We start from the raw sequence: 23,636 nt of genomic DNA on the forward strand, positions 1-23,636 counted from the left end.
GAACAGTGTCGTTCAGGGTCCGAATGATGCGTTCGGCGCGTCCGTTCTGTGGCGAAGTATAGGGGCAAGATATGCGTAGAGCGATCCCTTGGGATGAGAAATAGGCACGGTTGGCGTTGTTATCAAATTCACGCCCATTGTCAGCTTGTAGTGTAAGAATATGTAGGTTAAAGTGGCATTGGATGAAGGTTTGGAAAGACTGAATATGGTGCAAAGCATCAGATTTTTGTCGAAGAGGAAAGGTCCATACAAAGTGACTGTAATCATCGAGTAGAAGCAAATAGTATTTACATCCTGATAAACTAGATACAGGCGATGTCCAGAGATAGCAGTGGACTAATTGGAATGGGAAATACGAAACATGACTGGAATCTAAAAAAGGTAAACGACTTTGTTTTCCTATTTGACAAGCGTGGCAAGGAGTGGTGATGGAGCTGTCGGTGGCAGCATCGGCATGGTGAAGAATGGTGTCCAGAGCATCACGTCCAAGGTGTCCGAGACGTTGATGCCACAGGTCTTTGGTGAGGGCGAGGAAGCTGTGGTGGATGGACGGTGGCGTCACCGGGTACAGGTCGCTGTCAGAGTCACATCGCAGGATCACCATCCTGGTTCGCCGATCCTTAACAGAGAAACCACGGTGGTCAAATTCGACAGTTACAGGGTTATGACGACAGAGAGTTTTGACAGAAATAAGATTCTTCAGAATGTTGGGGGAGACGAGAATGTCACGTAGATGGATGGGGTGGGAGGAGGTGGGGAGAGATTGGTGGCCGGTGTGCGTGACTGCGAGCGACGAACCATTGCCGACCACTATGCTAGAAGAAGAACAAGGTTTGAGAGCAGCGAGGTTACCTGACGAGGAGGACATGTGCGCCGAGGCGCCGGTGTCAAGGTACCACGGCCCGGGCGCGGATACGGGCTGCGGCTGCTGGACGGAGAGGTTGTTCAACGCCTGGATGAGACCAGCCTGGTCCCATGTTGGTGGCGGGGCGCTGGACGAGGCAGCGCCAGGATCAGCAGCAGCGACCACGGCTGCCGGTGTCGCCCCGGGGTAGAAGTACGGGGGCGGCGCGCCGTAGTGAGACGCAGTGCCGGCGAAGGGTGCGGGAGCGCCGGGACGGGCGCCCAAGATGCCTGCGCCGGGCATGTGAGGGCGCCAGGGCATCGGCCAGGCATGTACCATGCCGGTCCATGGCATCGAGGGAGGCGCCGTCGGTGCAGTTGGGCGTGGAGCAGGCGCAGGGTTAGTGGCAGGCGCCTTGCCCTTGCGGCGCCCGTTGTTGTGGCGGTTGCCGGAGCCGCCATTGGTGTTGCCGCCGGAGGTGTTGCCGCTCGATCCGCCGCCACCGCCGCTAGAGTGGCCACCATGGGGCGCACGCGCGGCGTAGAGCGCAGTCTCAGAGGAGGTGCCCGTGGATGCGTTCATCCGGCTCTCCTCCAGGAGCAGGAAGGCGCGGCAACGCAGGAACGTGGGGAACGGGCTCTGCATGGTGAGGATCGGCAGGGCGTAGTGCAGGCGGGGATTCAGTCCGCGAAACATGTTCAGTACCTGGTCTCGGTCAGTGACGGGCGCACCAAGATCAGCAAGGCGGTCGGCGCAGTCCTTGAGGCGGGCGAAGAAGTTGATGATGGAGCCGGTCCCCTGTTCGATGTGGCGGAACTCGGTGGCGAGGTAGACAACCTGGTGCTCGCGGTTCTCCATGAACAGCGTGGCGATGGAGCTCCAGAGCTGTGCGGCCGTGGCGTGACGCTGATGGATCAGCCCGAAGATCTCAGGGCTGACGCGGTTGTACAGCCACGAGACGATGTACGCGTCGTCCTGGATCCAGTATGGGGCCGTGGCGCTCGGAGGGTTGTTGATGTGGTCGTCGACGCCGGTCTTGGTGAAGGTGACCTCGAACAGGGTACACCATTGGGTGTAGTTGGGGGGGTTGAGCTGCAGCACGAGCGGAACATGTTGGTTGATGAAGATGCCCGCGAGTGGGGAGGAGAGGGGTGGTGCCGCGACAGGTGCAGAATCGGCAGCGGCCGCGGTGATGAGGGCGCTGCTGTTGGTAGCAGCGGCGAGCGCAGATGGCGTGAGCAGAGGGCTGGAGGCGCTGGGAGAGAGAGCTCCGGCGAGGCTTGTGCCTGCCGGTGGTGGAGGAGGTGGGGGAGGTGGTGTGGCCATGGCTGGATCGCCGGAGTGTGTAGCGGAAGCGAGAGTAGGTGCTAGGATCAGTACGCGTCTGATACCATGTGAACAAAGAGAAGAGAATTGGATAGAGCCCCTAGAGTGCTGCGTCTGTATTCCTCATGTATATATAGGTTACAGAGTTACATCGTGGTGATCGTGCACGACGTGGGAAAGGGCACGATCAGCCTTGACTCAACTGTACAGGACTCGGTCAATGTGTGACGGGGACGCACACTCTAACAATGAGGATGACAATGGTATACCTATTGTTACAGGTGCTGGATGTGTATGCCAAGTGATGATCGGGTGAACGAGGAGGAAGCGGGTGGAGAAGCATTGGTCAAGGACGATGAAGAACAGACCGAGTACATCAATGCTTCAAGCTTTGATGAAGAGAATGAAATAGAGTTGAACAGTGGCGATAAAGAAGAGGCGGATGCATTGAAGGAAGAAGCATTGCGTGTTAAGGGTGAGTTTTATGATGATATAGTGAACGGACTAGCGAAATCATATCATATCTCCAACGACGGTACCCATGAAGAAGTGTGGAGCAACGATGATGATGGTGAAGAAGAGTATGCTAGTGAACCATCTGCTCTAGATGATCTATATGAGTACGATAATGAATTTAATGATAATGATGAGGCTATATCAAATAACTTTGACGACATGGAAATGAATTATGTACTTCACGGGCTGATGTTGGATGGCAATGAGGATGACGTTTATGAGTGCGATGGGAATAGTCCATGTGAAACAGGGGATACCATAGTAACCAGTCGATATCTCATTGAGTCGAGTGGCAAGTTACTTATGCTAAGAGCATCTCTCCCAAAGCGTCCCCCAAAGCAATTTGGGGCGCGCCGGACCAAAAAACCGTTCCAGTCGTGTCCTCCAAACCCGAATTTTGTCCGGCGCGTCCCGATACGGTGTCCGGCGCCCCGAGCCCATCCCCATCCCACAGGGGACGCTCCGGGGACGCCGGACACACCGAAAAGCGAGGCGGGGAGTGGCGGGGTCGACTCGTCAGCGGCACAATAAATTTTAACCTAACCGTCTCCTACCTTGCGACGGAAGTTATTGGCTTTGAAGCGACGGTGCTGTTCCCGCAGAGGCGCAGCGACGCGTCCCGTCGTGCCTAGCTCTGCGTGCCGGCGTTAATGAGAGCCACCGCTCCTCCGCCTCCCTCCGGCCTATAAAAGGGTCATCTCTCATCGTACCTCTCACACACAAACCCTAGCGCCTCTATCCCAAACCCTAGCCGCCACCATCTCAACAAAACTCGACGCTATGTCTGGTAGAGGCGGAGGCCGACCTCGCGGCCGTGGTCGTGGTCGTGGTCGTGGTCGTGGCCGCGGCAGAGCTGAACGCTCGTCGTCGCCTCCCACGCCGTCGGCTTCATCGTCGGAGATGGACGTGGAGCCTGACGTGCTGTTCGAGTTCGTCCTCGTCCTCAAGAGCGACCCGCGCGGCATCCAGAGGCTGCCGGATTCCTTCGCCGACTACGTCGCCGGCGACAACCGCCCGCGCACGATGCATCTGCGGGAGGCTGCGTGCGACTACTACCGGTGGATCGTCGACGTGATCTACGACGCGCGCGACAAGATGTACCTCAACATCGGCTGGGAGAAATTCGCGCGACACCATAGCCTCGAAGCCTGCTTCATCCTCCTGTTCTCCTACTTCGGCGGCAGGGACATGAGCGTCAAGGTCTTCGACGAGACGCGCTGCCGCCGGGATTACCACGGCGACAACACCGACGAGGAGGACGACTGATGATGAAGAGTGTTCTTTCTTCGCAGCGAACACGTGCACGAAAGTTTCTGGATGTTCGCCTCATCGGTAGAACCAACAAGGGCACCATCCTCCCGCTGGATTTTCCAGTTTGGGTGACTGAGTGTGCCCTCGAGTGTTCTTTCTTAGCAACGAACATAGGAAACCTTCAATGCACGGCCTAGTTAGGTTTAATTTTTTTGTAAAATTTTATATTTGTGTCCACCATGGTTCAAACTATGTATTAGTTCGTGGAAAACCATATTCCAAATTGTGTCTTCGTGTAAACCACAATCCTAGTTTTGTATTAGTTTGTGGAAATTGAAATAAAAATGCCAAAAAAAATATTTTAAATGTTTGGGGGAGGCGTTTGGGGGACGCGGCTGGAGAGCGACGTCCCCCAAACGCGGCCCGAGCAAAACACGTCTCCCAAACGCTCAATTCGGCGCGGTTTGAGGAACGCTTTGGAAACGCGGCTGGAGATGCTCTAAGGCGGCAACAATGCATAGCACCTACATCCGGCAGCTACACCATCTAGGTGGAGGTCGTCGAGGCAGACTTGCAAGCAGGAGAGTGGGTCGAAACGGACGTGAGAGGCACAATCTACGCGAGTGCCGTCACTCGGTACATGTTCCTATGTTTGACGAGGAGGATGAATGGGTCTGCTACTTCGCGAATGAACACATGACGTGGTAGACTTCCAATCCCAGACAATGGATGCAATATTAGATAGGAAATGGACATGGTTTTTTCCACGAGAGCTAGTTATTTAATTGCACGAATGCACAGGTAAAGTAGTACAGTACTACTTGCTATTGTAAAACTGTTCATTTGTAATAACGTCGAAAGGAAAATATTAACACGGTGAAATATTTATTGTCAGATTGATATGTCGTTATTCTTGCTAAAAAGCTACATACGCCACGAGTGCGTCGTTTTGACCCCTGGGCTCTATGGAGCTTGTTAGATCTTCACAATGCATGATATCATATACTACTATCATAGTCTCCTTGTATTAATTGATTTGTAGAATCTCAATGCAAATATGTGTACAAGATTTAGTTGACATTAAATTTTTCTAGTAGTACGTGCTATGATACAGTATCTACCTATGATACTACTATCCTCTCTCTCATCCTTAATTGCACTGCCACATCAGCATTTTGCATGCATGGAATGCATGATACTACATATGATACTCCCATTGTGGGTAGTCTTATATTAGAAATATGAAAAATGATATGTATAGGTGTCGAAAAATTCTGGTTTTCCGTAGTAACAACAATTTTCTCTTACTACACAACTTATAAATGTTTAGACAAATTTATGTGCTGTGGTGTTGGATATTTGGATGGGAGGTACAAATCCATGTGATGAGCTGTGGTGTTGTGGCATATATGATGTATACAGACAGACGGCAGCTAACTGAATCATGGAACATATTATTAGAACAAATTCACACATGGTTTCAACGATTTATCGACATCCGGTATAACGGAAACATCATCAGTATGGTAGAAATGTTTTTTTGCAGACTCGGGATTACTGTACGGAAAACACACATATGAGAATGAGAAGCTTAGGCCATCTCCAACACGGCGACTCATCCCGCGTCCGCGCGTCCAGATGGGTCGCGGCAGACAAAATCGCGGCCCAACGCCACACACATCCTAAAAACGGATCACCGTGGTGTCTGCAACGATCCAAACACGGCTCAAATCTGAGCCAGGTTTGCGTGGCAGCGAATGACACGCGGCGTTCTCCCGCGTCTGTCTGCTCGTCTCCCAGGCCCACATGTCAGTGGACGGACGTCCTATTAAATGTGGACTGGGAGGGACGACTGTCCCTATCCAGTCTCCACTCCCCACGCACACTCGCTCGAGCTTCCGCCGCCATGGCCCCGAAGCGCGAGTTGGAGCCTAGCGCGAACGACCCACGAGGCCAGCAGCAACCGGCAAGTCAAGCCGGCGGCTTTCAACGTTGGGCCACCGGCGCCGATGCGCGCACGGATCTACGCCACCGTCGTGGTGAAGCAGATCTTCTGGGAGGCCGGTGCCCCAATACCATGGGGCGGCGTGCACCTCCCCCACGGCTGGTACCTGAGCCCAGATCGGGTTCTTGTGCCGCCGATCCCGGCCACCGGCTGCGCTCACCTGGCGGAGATCTAGCGGCGGCGCGCACAGCTGCAGGCGGACCTTCGGGAGGACCCGCCTATAGCGACAAGAGTCTCTATGGGGACATGTGGTTCGAGGTGGAGCACGCTGCACGCCGGCGCACCTGCTTCACGTCGGTGACGGCGAAACCTCGCGCACGCCGGCGAGGAGGGCAGGTTGCCGCCCCGGCGGCCTCTACATCGATGAGCCTACGGCTGCTCCACCGCGAGCCTCACCACAGGCCCATCCCGAGGATGACGACGACCCCGAGCTGCGCACCGCACTCGCGGGGTCCGTCGAGGTCAACGACCTCGAGGAGCTGGCCAAATGGCCGCACCTCGCTGAGGTGATGCACGCCTCCATGCTGGAGGAGGAGGCCAGGAAGGCCGAGGAGGACGCCGTCGCGTGGGCGTTCCTCGCCATGGCGCGCCGGCAAGAGGAGGCCACGCGCCAGACCGTGCTTGATATGTCTCCAACGTATCCATAATTTCTGATGTTCCATGCTTGTTTTATGACAATACTTACATGTTTTGCTTGCACTTTATAATGTTTTTATGCATTTTCTGGAACTAACCTATTAACAAGATGCCGAAGTGCCAGTTCCTGTTTTCTGCTGTTTTTGGTTCCAGAAAGGCTGTTCGGGCAATATTCTCGGAATTCGACGAAACGAAGACCAACATCATAATTCACCGAGACGGACCAGTACACCGAAGGAGACCCGGAGGGGAGGCCCAGGGGCCCCACACCATAGGGCCGCGCGGGCAGGCCCCTGGCCGCGCCAGCCTATGGGGAGGGCGCCCTGGTGCCCCTCCTACGCCGCCTCTTCGCCTATATAAGCCCTTTCGACCTAAAAACGCGATACCTTTTGACGAAACTCCAGAAAGACTCCAGGGGCGCCGCCACCATCGCGAAACTCCAATTCGGGGGACAGAAGTCTCTGTTCCGGCACCCTGCCGGGATGGGGAAGTGCCCCCGGAAGCCATCTCCATCAACGCCACCGCCTCCATCATGCTCCGTGAGTAGTTCCCCCATGGACTACGGGTTCTAGCTGTAGCTAGTCGGTATTCTCTCCACCATGTACTTCAATACAATGATCTCATGAGCTGCCTTACATGATTGAGATTCATCTGATGTAATCGGTGTTGTGTTTGTTGGGATCCGATGGATTGTTACGTTATGATTGTCTATCTACAAAGTTTGTGAAGTTATTGTTGCTGCAATCTTGTTGTGTTTAATGCTTGTCACTAGGGCCCGAGTGGCATGATCTTAGATTTAAGCTCTATACTTATTGCTTAGATTGTATCTACAAGTTGTATGCACATGTCTATGTCCGGAACCAAATGCCCCAAAGTGACAGAAATTGGGACAACTGGAGGGGAAGGCTTAGATATGAGGATCACATGTTTTCACGGAGTGTTAATGCTTTGCTCCGGTGCTCTATTAAAAGGAGTACCTTAATTTCCAGTAGATTCCCTAGAGGCCCGGCTGCCACCAGCTGGTAGGACAAAAGATGTTGTACAAGTTTCTCATTGCGAGCACGTATGACTATATATGGGAAACATGCCTACATGATTAATAATCTTGATGTTCTGTCTTAATGCTATTTCAATCCTATCAATTGCCCAACTGTAATTTGTTCACCCAACACTTGTTATTGGAGAGTTACCACTAGTGTAGATAGCTGGGAACCCCGGTCCATCTTTCATCATCATATACTTATTCTACATGACATTGGAAGTAGTATCAACTATTTTCTGGTGCCATTGCTCTCATACTATTCTCGCTAACGTATTCTTTGTTACTACTGCTCTCATATTACTGCTGCTTTCACATCACCCCTGTTACTAGTGCTTTTCCAGGTGCAGCTGAATTGACAACTCAGTTGTTAAGGCTTATAAGTATTCTTTACCTCCCCTTGTGTCGAATCAATAAATTGGGTTTTACTACCCGCGAAGACTGCTGCGATCCCCTATACTTGTGGGTTATCAAGACTATTTTCTGGCGCCGTTGCCGGGGAGGCATAGCTCTACTCATAAGTTCACCTGGGGAGTACACTCTACATCTCTCTCTGTTTTATTTTATTTTGTTTTGCTTAGTTTACTTTTGTCTAGTTTATCTGTGCTTAGTTTATTTCTGTCTAGTATTATTTTGTCTAGTTTCTTTTTGTCTTGTTTTATTTTCCCTATATACCCGAAAATCCATAAAAATTTGAAAAACCTGAAAATTAAAAATTGTTGCTATGGGAGAACCTACAACCTACTTGGTGCTTATAGAATATTATAATAATTATAGAGAATCAAGAGCGGAAAAAGTGATGAGTGCTGTGATAGAAAAATTGAATACAATTGCTAAAATATTGCTTAAACGCCATGATATAAACTGTTGCTCTCAACAGGACACTAAACATCTTAAATTTCAATGTGGCTTTAGTGGGGAATTTTTAATTAAGAACTATAATCGGAATAGCTATATTCATTTTGGGTTTGAAGAGGTAGAACAATTTGTCATATTTATGGGAGCCTCTGAGATAGAATCCTTCATGGTTAAAAATTATGAAACTTGTGTTGTTTGTAAGGACCTTAAAGATTATGTCTCTTCTATCCTTAATTTTTGCAATGAAAGTTACACTGATAATCCTTATATCATTGATTATAAAGAGAGACTCATTAATGCACAAGAATGCACTCACAATTTGCAGGGACCTGTGGAAGAAGAAATTGATGAACCTGAAAGCTCATTGGATGAAAAAGAGGAGGAAATTGATGAACCTGAAAGCTCATTGGATGAAAAAGAAGAGGAGAGTGATGAACAAAAGGAGGAAGAATGGATTAGCTACCCATGCCAACCTTCTAATGAGAGTAACTCTTTATCTCTTACACTATTTGATTGTCCTCCATGCTTACCAAAAGAGGTTGAATGTTATGTTCCTGTGGATTCTCTTGAAATATTCCCTATGAGTAAAACTTGTGAGAATAATTATGCTACTGTTATTTATGATAATCCATGCTACTTTGATAAATCTTATGATAATGCTTTGTTTGTGCCTGATGTCGAAATGCATGGTACTAAAGAATTTTGCGTAGCAAATGTTTATGATAAAGCTCTTGATGATGGTCCTATGTTACTTGATAATATTAATTGTACTACTAATGAAAATGGGATTGGAGAGTTCTTGACTTTATCTATGAGTCCCATATCTTTTGAGATTGATCAATCATCTTGTTACATTATTGATAAAAGTGGTTTAGAAAGTTTTGATCCTATTATTTTTGAACTTGATAAAAATTATGTGTTTGTGGATCATGAAAAGTATGCTTCATGTGATAGTTATATTGTTGAGTTTATCCATGAAGCTACTGAAAATTATTATGAGAGAGGAAAATATGGTTGTAGAAATTTGCATGGTACTAAAACACCTCTCTATATGCTAAAAATTTTGAAGTTACTCTTGTTTTATCTTCTTATGCTTGTCACTTTGTTTTTCATGAATTTATTTGTGTACAAGATTCCTGTGCATAGGAAGTGGGTTAGACTTAAATGTGTTTTGAATTTGCTTCTTTATGCTCTCTTTTGCTTCAACTCTTATTTCTTGCGAGTGCATCATTGAAACTACTGAGCCCATCTTAATGGCTATAAAGAAAGCACTTCTTGGGAGATAACCCATGTCTTTATTTTGCTACTGTTTTGTTGTGTTTTGGAAGTTCTTACTACTGTAGCAACCTCTCCTTATCTTTATTTTATTGCATTGTTGTGCCAAGTAAAGTCTCTAATAGAAGGTTGATGCTAGATTTGGATTTCTGCGCAGAAACAGATTTCTATCTGTCACGAATCTGGGCTATTTTCTCTGTAGGTAACTCCAAAAATTATGCCAATTTACGTTCGTGTTCCTCAGATATGTACGCAACTTTCATTAGTTTTGAGTTTTCTGATTTGAGCAACGGAAGTACCTGTTTAAAATTCGTCTTTACTGGCTGTTCTGTTTTGGTAGATTCTGTCTCTGTTTTTTGCATTGTCTCTTGTGGACTTTAAGCAAGACTTTCTAGACGTGGAGAGCTGTAGCTAATGTTTTATTGAGTTCTTGCAATGTGTCACTACAGGACCAAGGTGGATTCAAGTTTTTTTGAGTACTAACCCCTCTAATGAAGTTTATGAGAAGTTTGGTGTGAAGGAAGTTTTCAAGGGTCAAGAGAGGAGGATGATATATGATCAAGAAGAGTGAAAAGTCTAAGCTTGGGGATGCCCCCGTGGTTCATCCCTGCATATTTCAAGAAGACTCAAGCGTCTAAGCTTGGGGATGCTGATGTCTACGCTCCCCTCCTTTTCCTGTAGACAGTGTTGGGCCTCCAAGAGCAGAGGTTTGTAGAACAGCAGCAAGTTTTCCCTTAAGTGGATCACCCAAGGTTTATCGAACTCAGGGAGGAAGAGGTCAAAGATATCCCTCTCATGCAACCCTGCAACCACAAAGCAAGAAGTCTCTTGTGTCCCCAACACACCTAATAGGTGCACTAGTTCGGCGAAGAGATAGTGAAATACAGGTGGTATAAATAAGTAGTAGCAATGGCACCAGAAGTGCTTTGCCCAGGACAGTAAACAAGCAGTAGTAACACAGCAGTAGTAACGCAGTAAAACAGTAAACAAGCAGTGATAGCAGTATTTAGGAACAAGGCCTAGGGATCAGACTTTCACTAGTGGACACTCTCAACATTGATCACATAACAGAATAGATAAATGCATACTCTACACTCTTGTTGGATGATGAACACATTGCGTAGGATTACACGAACCCTCAATGCCGGAGTTAACAAGCTCCACAATTCAATGTTCATATGTAAATAACCTTAGAGTGTAAGAAAGATCAATACGACTAAACCAAGTACTAACATAGCAAGCACACTGTCACCTTCACACTATGTAGGAGGAATAGATCACATCAATACCATCATAGCAATAGTTAACTTCATAATCTACAAGAGATCATAATCATAGCATAAACCAAGTACTAACACGGATGCACACACCGTCACCATTACACCGTGTAGGAGGAATAGACTACTTTAATAACATCACTAGAGTAGCACATAGAATAGTAGTGATACAAAACTCATATGAATCTCAATCATGTAAAGCAGCTCATGAGATTATTGTATTGAGGTACATGGAAGAGAGATGAACCACATAGCTACAGCGGAGCTCTCAGACTCAGGGGTGGATTACTCCCTCCTCATCATGGAGGCAGCGATGGCGGTGAAGATGGCGGTGAAGACGGCGGTGGAGATGGCTCCGGGGGCAATTCCCCGTCCCGGCAGGGTGCCGGAACAGCGACTTCTGTCCCCCGAATTGGACTTTCGCGATGGCGGCGTCTCTGGATGGTTTTCTCTGTTTCCGTCGAACTTGTCGAGGTTTTTAGGTCAGGGACGATTATATAGGCGGAGAGGCGGCGCAAGGAGGCGGCTGGGGCCCCCACACCATAGGCTGGCGCGCCCAGTGGGCCACCCGCGCCGCCTTATGGTGTGGGCCCCCTGCTGCCCGCCTCCGACTCCCCTTCGGTGTTCCGGAAGCTTCCGGGAATTTTAAGACTTTCGGTGTTGATTTCGTCCGATTCCGAAAATATTTCCTTACTAGGATTTCTGAAACCAAAAACAGCAGAAAACAACAACTGGCCTTCCGGCATCTCGTCAATAGGTTAGTTCTGGAAAACGCATAAAAATGATATAAAGTGTGAACAAAACATGTTGGTATTGTCATAAAACAAGCATGGAACATCAGAAATTATAGATACGTTGGAGACGTATCAGCATCCCCAAGCTTAGTTCCTACTCGTCCTCGAGTAGGTAAACGATAAAAGATAATTTCTAAGGTAACATGCTACCAACATAATCTTAATCATACCATTGTAAAGCTTATGAGATGAATGCAGCGATTCGAAACAATGTAAATGCAATGAGTAAACAAGTGAATCATACAGCAAAGACTTTTCATGAATAGTACTTTCAAGACAAGCATCAATGAGTCTTGCATAAGAGTTAACTCATAAAGCAATAAATTCATAGTAAAGGCATTGAAGCAACACAATGGAAGATTAAGTTTCAGCGGTTGCTTTCAACTTGTAACATGTATATCTCATGGATAGTTGTCAATGCAAAGCAATATAACAAATGCAATATGCAAATATGTAGGAATCAATGCATAGTTCACACAAATGTTTGCTTATTGACATGGAGAGAAATAGGTGAACTGACTTAACAATAAAAGTAAAAGAATGGTCCTTCAAAGAGGAAAGCATCGATTGCTATATTTGTGCTAGAGCTTTTATTTTGAAAACATAAAGAGAGCATAAAAATAAAGTTTTGAGAGGTGTATGTTGTTGTCAACGAATAGTAGCGGGTACTCTAACCCCCTTGCCAGACAAACCTTCAAAGAGCGGCTCCCATTTTATTTTATTTTGGGTGGCACTCCTTCCAACCTTTCTTTCACAAACCATGGCTAACCGAATCCTCGGGTGCCTGCCAACAATCTCATACCATGAAGGAGTGCCTTTTTATTTTGGTTTTATTATGATGACACTCCTCCCAACCTTTGCTTACACAAGCCATGGCTAACCGAATCCTTCGGGTGCCGTCCAACAATCACATACCATGGAGGAGTGTCTATTTTTGTTAATTAATTTGGGACTGGGAATCCCATTGCCAGCTCTTTTTGCAAAATTATTGGATAAGCGGATGAAGCCACTAGTCCATTGGTGAAAGTTGCCCAACAAGATTGAAAGACAAACACCACATACTTCCTCATGAGCTATAAAACATTGACACAAATCAGAGGTGATAAATTTTGAATTGTTTAAAGGTAGCACTCAAGCAATTTACTTTGGAATGGCAGGAAATACCATGTAGTAGGTAGGTATGGTGGACACAAATGGCATAGTGTTGTTTGGCTCAAGGATTTGGATGCATGAGAAGTATTCCCTCTCGATACAAGGTTTAGGCTAGCAAGGTTGTTTGAAGCAAACACAAGCACGAACTAGTACAGCAAAACTCACATAAAAGACATATTACAAGCATTATAATACTATACATCGTCTTCCTTGTTGTTCAAACACCTCACTAGAAAATATCTAGACTCTAGAGAAACCACTCATGCAAACCAAATTTTAACAAGCTCTATGTATTTCCTCACTAATAGGTGCAAAGTATATGATGCAAGAGCTTAAACAAGAGCACAACAATTGCTAATTATCAAGTTATTCAAGACATCATACCAATTACTACATGTAGCATTTTCCGTTTCCAACCATATAACAATTAACGAAGCAGTTTCAACCTTCGCCATGAAAATTAAAAGCTAAGAACACATGTGTTCATATGAACCAGCGGAGCGTGTCTCTCTCCCACACAAGCATTTATTCAACAAAAATAAAAACAAGAAACATACTGACGCTCCAAGAAAAGCACATAAGATGTGACCGAATAAAAATATAGTTTCAAGAGAAGGAACCTGATAATTTGTCGATGAAGAAGGGGATGCCTTGGGCATCCCCAATCTTAGACGCTTGAGTCTTCTTGATATATGCAGGGGTGAACCACCGGGGCATCCCCAAGCTTAGAGCTTTCACTCTTCTTGATCATAGTATATCATCCTCCTCTCTTGACCCTTGAAAACTTCCTTCACACCAAACTTCTCATAAACTTCATTAGAGGGGTTAGTACATAATCAAAAACTCACATGTTCAGAGGTGACACAATCATTCTTAACACTTCTGGACATTGCTCAAAGCTACTGGAAGGTAATGGAACAAAGAAATCCACCCAACACAGCGAAAGAAGCAATGCGAAATAAAAGGCAGAATCTGTTAAAACAGAACAGTCCGTAAAGACGAATTTTTAATAAATACTTCCGTTGCTCAGATCAGAAAACTCAAAACTAATGAAAGTTGCGTACATATCTGAGGAACATGCACGTAAATTGACATATTTTTCTGATTTTTCTACAGAGAAAACAGCCCAGATTCGTGACAGATAGAAATCTGTTTCTGCGCAGAAATCCAAATCTAGTATCAACCTTCGATTAGAGGCTTCACTTGGCACAACAAAACACAAAACTAAGATAAGGAGAGGTTGCTACAGTAGTAAACAACTTCCAAGACACAAAAATAAAACAAGGTACTGTAGCAAAATAACACATGGGTTATCTCCCAAGAAGTTCTTTTCTTTATAGCCATTAAGATCGGCTCAGCAATTTTAATGATGCACTCGCAAGAAATAGTATTTGAAGCAAAAGAGAGCATCAAGAGGAAAATTCAAAACACATTTAAGTCTAACATGCTTCCTATGAAGAGGAATCTTGTACACAAATGAATTCATGAAGAACAAAGTGACAAGCATAAGAGGATAAAACACGAGTAACTTCAAGATTCTCGACATAAAGAGGAGAAACTTAATATTATTAAGATGCATACAACCATATTTCCCTCTCTCATAATAACTTTCAATAGCATCATTGATGAAATCCACAATATACCCATTACTCAAAACATTTTTATCATGGTTCATATGCATAGAAGTATCATTAATTTTGGCATAAGAAGAGTTATTCTCATTAATAGTAATTGAAGCAAGATTATTATCAAGAATTTGAACATGGTAAACAAGTTGCATATTAAAAGAATTGTTTTTGGTAATCCAATCATGTCTATGACAAGTTTCATAAGGATAATTATAACCTATATCATAGCATTCTTTATAATAATCATCAAAGATCGGGGGCACAGTGTCATCATAAGAAATAGAATAGTTATCTTTCACAGTCGGTTTATCTATGACCATACCATCATTGTTATTAGAAGGAGATGTATCAAACACATAATGATCAGTAGCAAAAGGATTTTCAAACACCTCTTCCCCAAGCTTAGAGCTTTCTATATCATTATTGGAGGAAGCATGGATAGCACTGACACTATGGCAATTATTTTCATCTTCAGAATTAGTTTCCCAGAGATTTGCAATATCAAAAGTAGTATGCTCATTCAAATCATGATCACTAATGTATGTAGAGAGCATAGGAAGATCATCGTATTCAGATTCATTATCACAATAATCATTAGGAGCAACATACTTACGGTTACCTAGCGTTATCTCATTCACGCGGGGATACGCCGTTACCACTTTCTTTTTATTCTCCTTCTTCTTCTTCTTCTTCTTCTTCTTCGTTCCCTTCTTCTTCTTCTTCTTCTCTTCCTTCTCCTCGTTCCCTTCTTTAGGAGGAAGAGGCTTGAAGGGTAGCTTGTCCGCATAACCTGATTTACTTTCAGAAACAATAGAAGAAACTTGGGAGGATCCCTCCTTTTCATTAATTAGTTGAAAACACACAGCGGTCCTATCATATTTTGGCAAGGTGTCATCTTCTAAAATATTTTGTATGTAAGTATTTGTATGGCTATTATCAATGCAATAAGAAAAACACCCATGCAGGACATCATCAATATCAAGATCACTCATATGTAACAAAGAGATTTTTCTCGACAGTTCTTCACACCCCAAAAATAAAGTAAGTTCATCATGCTGATTAGGAGTAATTTCACCATCACAATACAAATTTGCAGCACTCATTGGGTTCAAATTATCATTGGAGGAGCATTGAAAATTAAAATGACCCACTTCATGGCAAACTTCACAAATAAAAGGATAGAGGGCACAAACTTTTTTACCAAGATCATCTAGAGCCCTAAGCCACTTTCTAGTTTTTTCAGTAGTATGATGGATACAATATTCATCTTTGATTTGATTAATTCCACAAGGTCTATGTATTCCACAAAAATTAACATGCTTATAGGAAATAGCATTCTTAGGAGTTTGAGCATGCTTATTGCAATAATTAACAACAATTTCATTCTTCATGCAAGCCTCTTTAAAAGGTTCATGATACTTATCAAAATTCTTTTTAGGCAATTCAAAATGAGAAGCAAAGGCTTTATAAAGATTTGCAGCAACTTGAGAGTCAAGACCATAAGTAGCACTCATATTTCAAAATTTATCGGTATCCATAAAAGCTTCAATACATTCATAATCATAATTTATACCTGACTCTTTACCTTCATTGTTCTCCCATCCTTCAGCGTTTTCCTTAATCCGATCAAGAAGATCCCACCTAGCTTCAACCTCCTTGCTTGTGAAAGATCCCTCCGAACAGGCATCCAGATAGTCCTTGTGTTGTCCTGAAAGCCTCGCATAGAAATTGTTAATAATAACATTACGGGGGAGCTCATGAATGGGACATTTGAGCATTAGTGACTTCAATCTCCCCCACGCTTGAGAAATACTCTCTCCATCACGAGGATAAAAGTTATAAATATAATTCCTATCAATATGCACTTCATGAGGAGGATAAAATTTAGAATAAAAGAGAGATGCAATTTCCTCCCAACCAAGAGAATGACTATTCTCCAACAATTTATACCAATGCGCCGCTTTACTGCACAAATGAACAGAGAATAGCTTCTTCCTCACTTCATCCATAGAGATACCTGCACACTTGAATAACCCGCATAATTCATGCAAAAACAGTAAATGATCTTTAGGATGGACAGTTCCATCCCCTTTATAGTGGTTATCCATAACACGTTCAATAATTTTCATAGGTATTTTATACGGAATACTTTCAGCAGGTGGATTTAAAATATCAGAAGCATCATTAGAGTTATCGCATATGGGAGATAAAGCATTATCAGAGCAAAATATTTCTTCCAAAGCTGAGGAGCAAAAAAGATTATTTTTATATAAACTAGCTTCCCCAAGCTTAGACTTATCCGTAGCATTAGCAGTAATTGCGTTCATACTAATAACATCGCTACTAGCATGCAAATAAGGTTCCATAGGTTTTTTAATTTTCGCATCAAACAATTCTAAATCAGGAAAAAGACTAAAAAGCTCACCAATTTTTTTGTTGTTTTCCATTATGCCTAACTAGTGTAAACAAGAAACAAAAGGTTGCAATTGCAGGATCTAAAGGAAATAGCTTCGAGTACTTACAACGGCGCCGGAAAATAGCTTAGTAGCCGAGATCCGGAGTGTGAGTACCTTTTACCTTTCCTCCCCGGCAACGGCGCCAGAAAATAGCTTGATGTCTATGCCCTCCTTTTCCTGTAGAGATGTGTTGGGCCTCCAAGAGCAGAGGTTTGTAGAACAGCAGCAAGTTTTCCCTTAAGTGGATCACCCAAGGTTTATCGAACTCGGGGAGGAAGAGGTCAAAGATATCCCTCTCATGCAACCACTGCAACCACAAAGCAAGAAGTCTCTTGTGTCCCCAACACACCTAATAGGTGCACTAGTTCGTGAGCAGATAGTGAAATACAGGTGGTATAAATAAGTAGTAGCAACGGCACCGGAAGTGCTTTGCCCGGGACGATAAACAAGCAGTAGTAACACAGCAGTAGTAACGCAGTAAAACAGTAAACAAGCAGCGATAGCAGTATTTAGGAACAAGGCCTAGGGATCAGACTTTCACTAGTGGACACTCTCAACATTGATCACATAACAGAATAGATAAATGCATACTCTACACTCTTGTTGGATGATGAACACATTGCGTAGGATTACACGAACCCTCAATACCGGAGTTAACAAGCTCCACAATTCAATGTTCATATGTAAATAACCTTAGAGTGTAAGAAAGATCAATACGACTAAACCAAGTACTAACATAGCAAGCACACTGTCACCTTCACACTATGTAGGAGGAATAGATCACATCAATACCATCATAGCAATAGTTAACTTCATAATCTACAAGAGATCATAATCATAGCATAAACCAAGTACTAACACGGATGCACACACCGTCACCATTACACCGTGTAGGAGGAATAGACTACTTTAATAACATCACTAGAGTAGCACATAGAATAGTAGTGATACAAAACTCATATGAATCTCAATCATGTAAAGCAGCTCATGAGATTATTGTATTGAGGTACATGGGAGAGAGATGAACCACATAGCTACAGCGGAGCCCTCAGCCTCAGGGGTGGATTACTCCCTCCTCATCATGGAGGCAGCGATGGCGGTGAAGATGGCGGTGAAGACAGCGGTGGAGATGGCTCCGGGGGCAATTCCCCGTCCCGGCAGGGTGCCGGAACAGCGACTTCTGTCCCCCGAATTGGACTTTCGCGATGGCGGCGGCTCTGGATGGTTTTCTCTGTTTCCGTCGAACTTGTCGAGGTTTTTAGGTCAGGGACGATTATATAGGCGGAGAGGTGGCGCAAGGAGGCGGCTGGGGCCCCCACACCATAGGCTAGCGCGCCCAGGGGGCCACCCGCGCCGCCTTATGGTGTGGGCCCCCTGCTGCCCGCCTCCGACTCCCCTTCGGTGTTCCGGAAGCTTCCGGGAATTTTAAGACTTTCGGTGTTGATTTCGTCCGATTCCGAAAATATTTCCTTACTAGGATTTCTGAAACCAAAAACAACAGAAAACAGCAACTGGCCTTCCGGCATCTCGTCAATAGGTTAGTTCTGGAAAACGCATAAAAATGATATAAAGTGTGAACAAAACAAGTTGGTATTGTCATAAAACAAGCATGGAACATCAGAAATTATAGATACGTTGGAGACGTATCAGATGCCCAAGGCATCCCCTTCTTCATCAACTTATCAGGTTTCTTCTATTGAAACTATATTTTTATTCGGTCACATCATATGTGCTTTACTTGGAGCGTCTGTTTGTTTTATTTTTGTTTGTGTTTGAATAAATTCGGATCCTAGCAATCCTTGTGTGGGAGAGAGACACGCTCCGCTTTTTCATATGAACACTGGTGTTCTTAGCTTTATTTTAATGTTCATGGCGGAGTTGAAAACCGCTGCACTTATTGATATTTGGTTGGAAACAGAAAGTGCTTCATAATGTCTTGAATAATTTGATACTTGGCAATTGTTTTGAGCTCTCAAGTAGATCATGATTAAGCTCTTGCATCATGTAGTTTAAACCTATTAGTGGAGAACTACCGTAGAGCTTGTTGAAATTGGTTTGCATGATTGGTCTCTCTAAGTTCTAGATATTTTCTGGTAAAAGTGTTTGAGCAACAAGGAAGACAGTGTAGAGTTTTATAATGCTTGCAATATGTTCTTATGTAAGTTTTGCTGTACCGGTTTATACTTGTGTTTGCTTTAAACAACCTTGCTAGCCAAAGCCTTGTACTGAGAGGAAATGCTTCTCGTGCATCCAAAACCTTGAGCCAAAACCTATGCCATTTGTGTCCACCATATCTACCTACTATGTGGTATTTCCTGCCATTCCAAGCAAATACTTCATGTGCTACCTTTAAACCTTCAAAATGCCTCTCAATTTGTGTTGATGTTTTATAGCTCATGAGGAAGTATGTGGTGTTTATCTTTCAATCTTGTCATTTACATTTGACGGACTTTCACAATGGACTAGTGGCTTCATCCGCTTATCCAATAATTTTGCAAAAAGAGCTGGCGCGGGGTTCCCAGCCCCCAATTAATCAACCTTCATTAATAATTCTCTTCACATGTTTTGCCCTGATCTATCAGTAAGCAACTTAATTTTGCAATAGACACTTCTCCATGGTATGTGATTGTTGGAAGGCAACCGAGGATTCGGTTAGCCATGGCTTGAGAAAGCAAAGGTTGGGAGGAGTGTCATCTAAAAAATAAAAAAATATAATGAAACTAAAGTACATGTGTAAACAAAAGAGAAGAGGGATGATCTACCTTGCTGGTAGAGATAACGTCCTTCATGGGAGCCGCTCTTGAAAGTCTGGTTGATGAGGTAGTTAGAGTGCCCACTATCATTCGTTGACAACAACAAACACCTCTCAAAATTTTACTTTTATGCTCTCTATATGATTTCAAAACTTAAAAAGCTCTAGCACATGATTTAATCCCTGCTTCCCTCTGCGAAGGGCCATTCTTTTACTTTTATGTTGAGTCAGTTTACCTACTTCCTTCCATCTTAGAAGAAAACACTTGTGTTAACTGTGCATTGATTCTTACATACTTGCATATTTGCATTCATCATATTACTTTGTGTTGACCATTATCCATGAGATATACATGTTGAAAGTTGAAAGCAATTGCTGAAACTTAAATCTTCCTCTGTGTTGCTTCAATGCCTTTACTTTGAATTTATCGCTTTATGAGTTAACTCTTATGCAAGACTTTCGATGCTTGTCTTGAAAGTACTATTCATGAAAAGTTTTGCTATATGTTATCTATTTGTTAGCAACTATAGATCATTGCCTTGAGTCACTTCATTCATCTCATATGCTTTGTAATAGTATGATCAAGGTTATGTAAGTAGCATGTCACTACAGAAATTATTATTTTTATCGTTTACCTACTCGAGGACGAGTAGGAACTAAGCTTGGGGATGCTGATACGTCTCCAATGTATCCATAATTTCTGATGTTCCATGCTTGTTTTATGACAATACTTACATGTTTTGCTTGCACTTTATAATGTTTTTATGCATTTTCTGGAACTAACCTATTAACAAGATGCCGAAGTGCCAGTTCCTGTTTTCTGCTGTTTTTGGTTCCAGAAAGGCTGTTCGGGCAATATTCTCGGAATTCGACGAAACGAAGACCAAACATCATAATTCACCGAGACGGACCAGGACACCGAAGGAGACCCGGAGGGGAGGCCCAGGGGCCCCACACCATAGGGCCGCGCGGGCAGGCCCCTGGCCGCGCCGGCCTATGGGGAGGGCGCCCTGGTGCCCCTCCTGCGCCGCCTCTTCGCCTATATAAGCCCTTTCGACCTAAAAATGCGATACCTTTTGACGAAACTCCAGAAAGACTCCAGGGGCGCCGCCACCATCGCGAAACTCCAATTCGGGGGACAGAAGTCTCTGTTCCGGCACACTGCCGGGACAGGGAAGTGCCCCCGGAAGCCATCTCCATCAACGCCACCGCCTCCATCATGCTCCGTGAGTAGTTCCCCCATGGAATACAGGTTCTAGCTGTAGCTAGTCGGTATTCTCTCCACCATGTACTTCAATACAATGATCTCATGAGCTGCCTTATGATACGCGTACAACACGCGTCCGTTGGGAACCCCAAGAGGAAGGTGTGATGCGTACAGCGGCAAGTTTTCCCTCAGTATGAAACCAAGGTTTATCGAACCAGTAGGAGCCAAGAAGCACGTTGAAGGTTGATGGCGGCGGGATGTAGTGCGGCGCAACACCAGGGATTCCGGCGCCAACGTGGAACCTGCACAACACAACCAAAGTACTTTGCCCCAACGAAACACTGAGGTTGTCAATCTCACCGGCTTGCTGTAACAAAGGATTAGATGTATAGTGTGGATGATGATTGTTTGCTGAAAACAGTAACTGGCACTTCGGCATCTTGTTAATAGGTTAGTTCCAGAAAATGCACGAATATGACATAAAGTGTGCATAAAACATGTAGATATCATCAATAATGTGGCATGGAACATAAGAAATTATCGATACGTCGGAGACGTATCAGCATCCCCAAGCTTAGTTCTGCTCGTCCCGAGGAGGTAAAACGATAATAAAGATAATTTCTGGAGTGACATGCCATCATAACCTTGATCATACTATTTGTAAAGCATATGTAGTGAATGCAGCGATCAAAACAATGTATATGACATGAGTAAACAAGTGAATCATATAGCAAAAACTTTGCATGAGTAGTACTTCAAGACAAGCATCAATAAGTCTTGCATAAGAGTTAACTCATAAAGCAATAATTCAAAGTAAAAGCATTGAAGCAACACAAAGAAAGATTAAGTTTCAGCGGTTGCTTTCAACTTGTAACATGTATATCTCATGGATATTGTCAACATAGAGTAATATAATAAGTGCAATATGCAAGTATGTAGGAATCAATGCACAGTTCACACAAGTGTTTGCTTCTTGAGGTGAAGCGAAATAGGTGAACTGACTCAACAATAAAAGTAAAAGAATGGTCCTCCATAGAGGAAAAGCATCGATTGTTATATTTGTGCTAGAGCTTTGATTTTGAAAACATGAAACAATTTTGTCAACGGTAGTAATAAAGCATATGTATCATGTAAATTATATCTTACAAGTTGCAAGCCTCATGCATAGTATACTAATAGTGCCCGCACCTTGTCCTAATTAGCTTGGACTACCGGGTCATCACAATGCACATGTTTTAACCAAGTGTCACAAAGGGGTACCTCTATGCCGCCTGTACAAAGGTCTAAGGAGAAAGCTCGCATTGGATTTCTCGCTATTGATTATTCTCAACTTAGACATCCATACCGGGACAACATAGACAACAGATAATGGACTCCTCTTTTATGCATAAGCATGTAACAACAATTAATAATTTTCTCATATGAGATTGAGGATATATGTCCAAAACTGAAACTTCCACCATGGATCATGGCTTTAGTTAGCGGCCCAATGTTCTTCTCTAACAATATGCATGCTTAACCATAAGGTGGTAGATCTCTCTTACTTCAGACAAGACGAACATGCATAGCAACTCACATGAAATTCAACAAAGAGTAGTTGATGGCGTCCCCAGTGAACATGGTTATCGCACAACAAGCAACTTAATAAGAGATAAAGTGCATAAGTACATATTCAATACCACAATAGTTTTTAAGCTATTTGTCCCATGAGCTATATATTGAAAAGGTGAATGATGGAATTTTAAAGGTAGCACTCAAGCAATTTACTTTGGAATGGCGGAAAATACCATGTAGTAGGTAGGTATGGTGGACACAAATGGCATAGTGGTTGGCTCAAGTATTTTGGATGCATGAGAGGTAATCCCTCTCGATACTAGGTTTAGGCTAGCAAGGCTTATTTGAAACAAACACAAGGATGAACCGGTGCAGCAAAACTCACATAAAAGACATATTGAAAACATTATAAGACTCTACACCGTCTTCCTTGTTGTTCAAACTCAATACTACAAAATATCTAGACCTTAGAATAGCATGGTGCTGTGATTCCCAATTAACTACCTCGAACTCGAGTCCTTCCCTCCGGAAATTATCGGGTTTGACGAAAACAACATTTAAGGAGATTTTGTCGAGAGGGTATGCTGGCAAGGTTGGAACAATGGCATGAAAACTTGTGTCAGATTCCTGCAACATATCGGCTGTGATGCCCATAGCCTTGATCGTTCTTGCGAATATGAGATTTAGTCCGCTTCCTTCGTCCATGAATACTTTGCTCATAGTGAATCCTCCAATCTACGCTTTGAGTACCTGAGCGGCGTGTCCTGGCCTCGGGATAGACATCGGGTGGTCAACTCTACTGAACAAGATGCTTTCTGTGGACCAGTCGATGAATTCAGGAACGTTTGCCATGGTAACTTCTGCAAGATTGATTTCTTGTGTGAGCCTCCTCATTTCCCTCTTGGAGACACTGATTTTGTGGATCATGTTCATCTGTCCTCGAGGTGGTGGAAAAGCTTCATTAGATAAGCGAGGCTGAACTTGTTGAACTTGATGTTGTGGTGCTAGCGGCGGGTTAGGGGCATGCGTTCCAGGTATCGTCGGGTACGTTTGCCCATTGGTTGAT

The 23,636-nt window shown here is 44.1% G+C and overlaps 1 protein-coding gene across 1 annotated transcript; it reads right to left on the reverse strand.

Annotated features, from left to right (window-relative positions):
• Positions 1-268: 268 nt before the first annotated feature.
• On the reverse strand, positions 269-2,366 carry LOC127297526 (uncharacterized). The gene is made up of 2 exons (XM_051327854.2): positions 853-2,366; positions 269-619 (listed from the first exon to the last, which is right to left on the reverse strand). The coding sequence occupies exons 1-2, from the start codon at positions 2,168-2,170 to the stop codon at positions 585-587; spliced, it is 1,353 nt and encodes a 450-aa protein (XP_051183814.1). The 5' UTR covers positions 2,171-2,366; the 3' UTR covers positions 269-584.
• Positions 2,367-23,636: the final 21,270 nt, after the last annotated feature.

The sequence above is a fragment of the Lolium perenne genome, chromosome 4 (assembly GCF_019359855.2).
Source record: "Lolium perenne isolate Kyuss_39 chromosome 4, Kyuss_2.0, whole genome shotgun sequence".
NCBI classification, from domain to species: Eukaryota; Viridiplantae; Streptophyta; class Magnoliopsida; order Poales; family Poaceae; genus Lolium; species Lolium perenne.

Bases quoted from the DNA above. Each gene is read 5' to 3' on its own strand.
- LOC127297526 (XM_051327854.2), bottom strand. From the start codon at position 2,170: ATGGCCACACCACCTCCCCCACCTCCTCCACCACCGGCAGGCACAAGC. The intron at 620-852 runs GTAACCTCGCTG...TTCTCTGTTAAG, and splicing joins GCACATGTCCTCCTCGTCAG to GATCGGCGAACCAGGATGGT.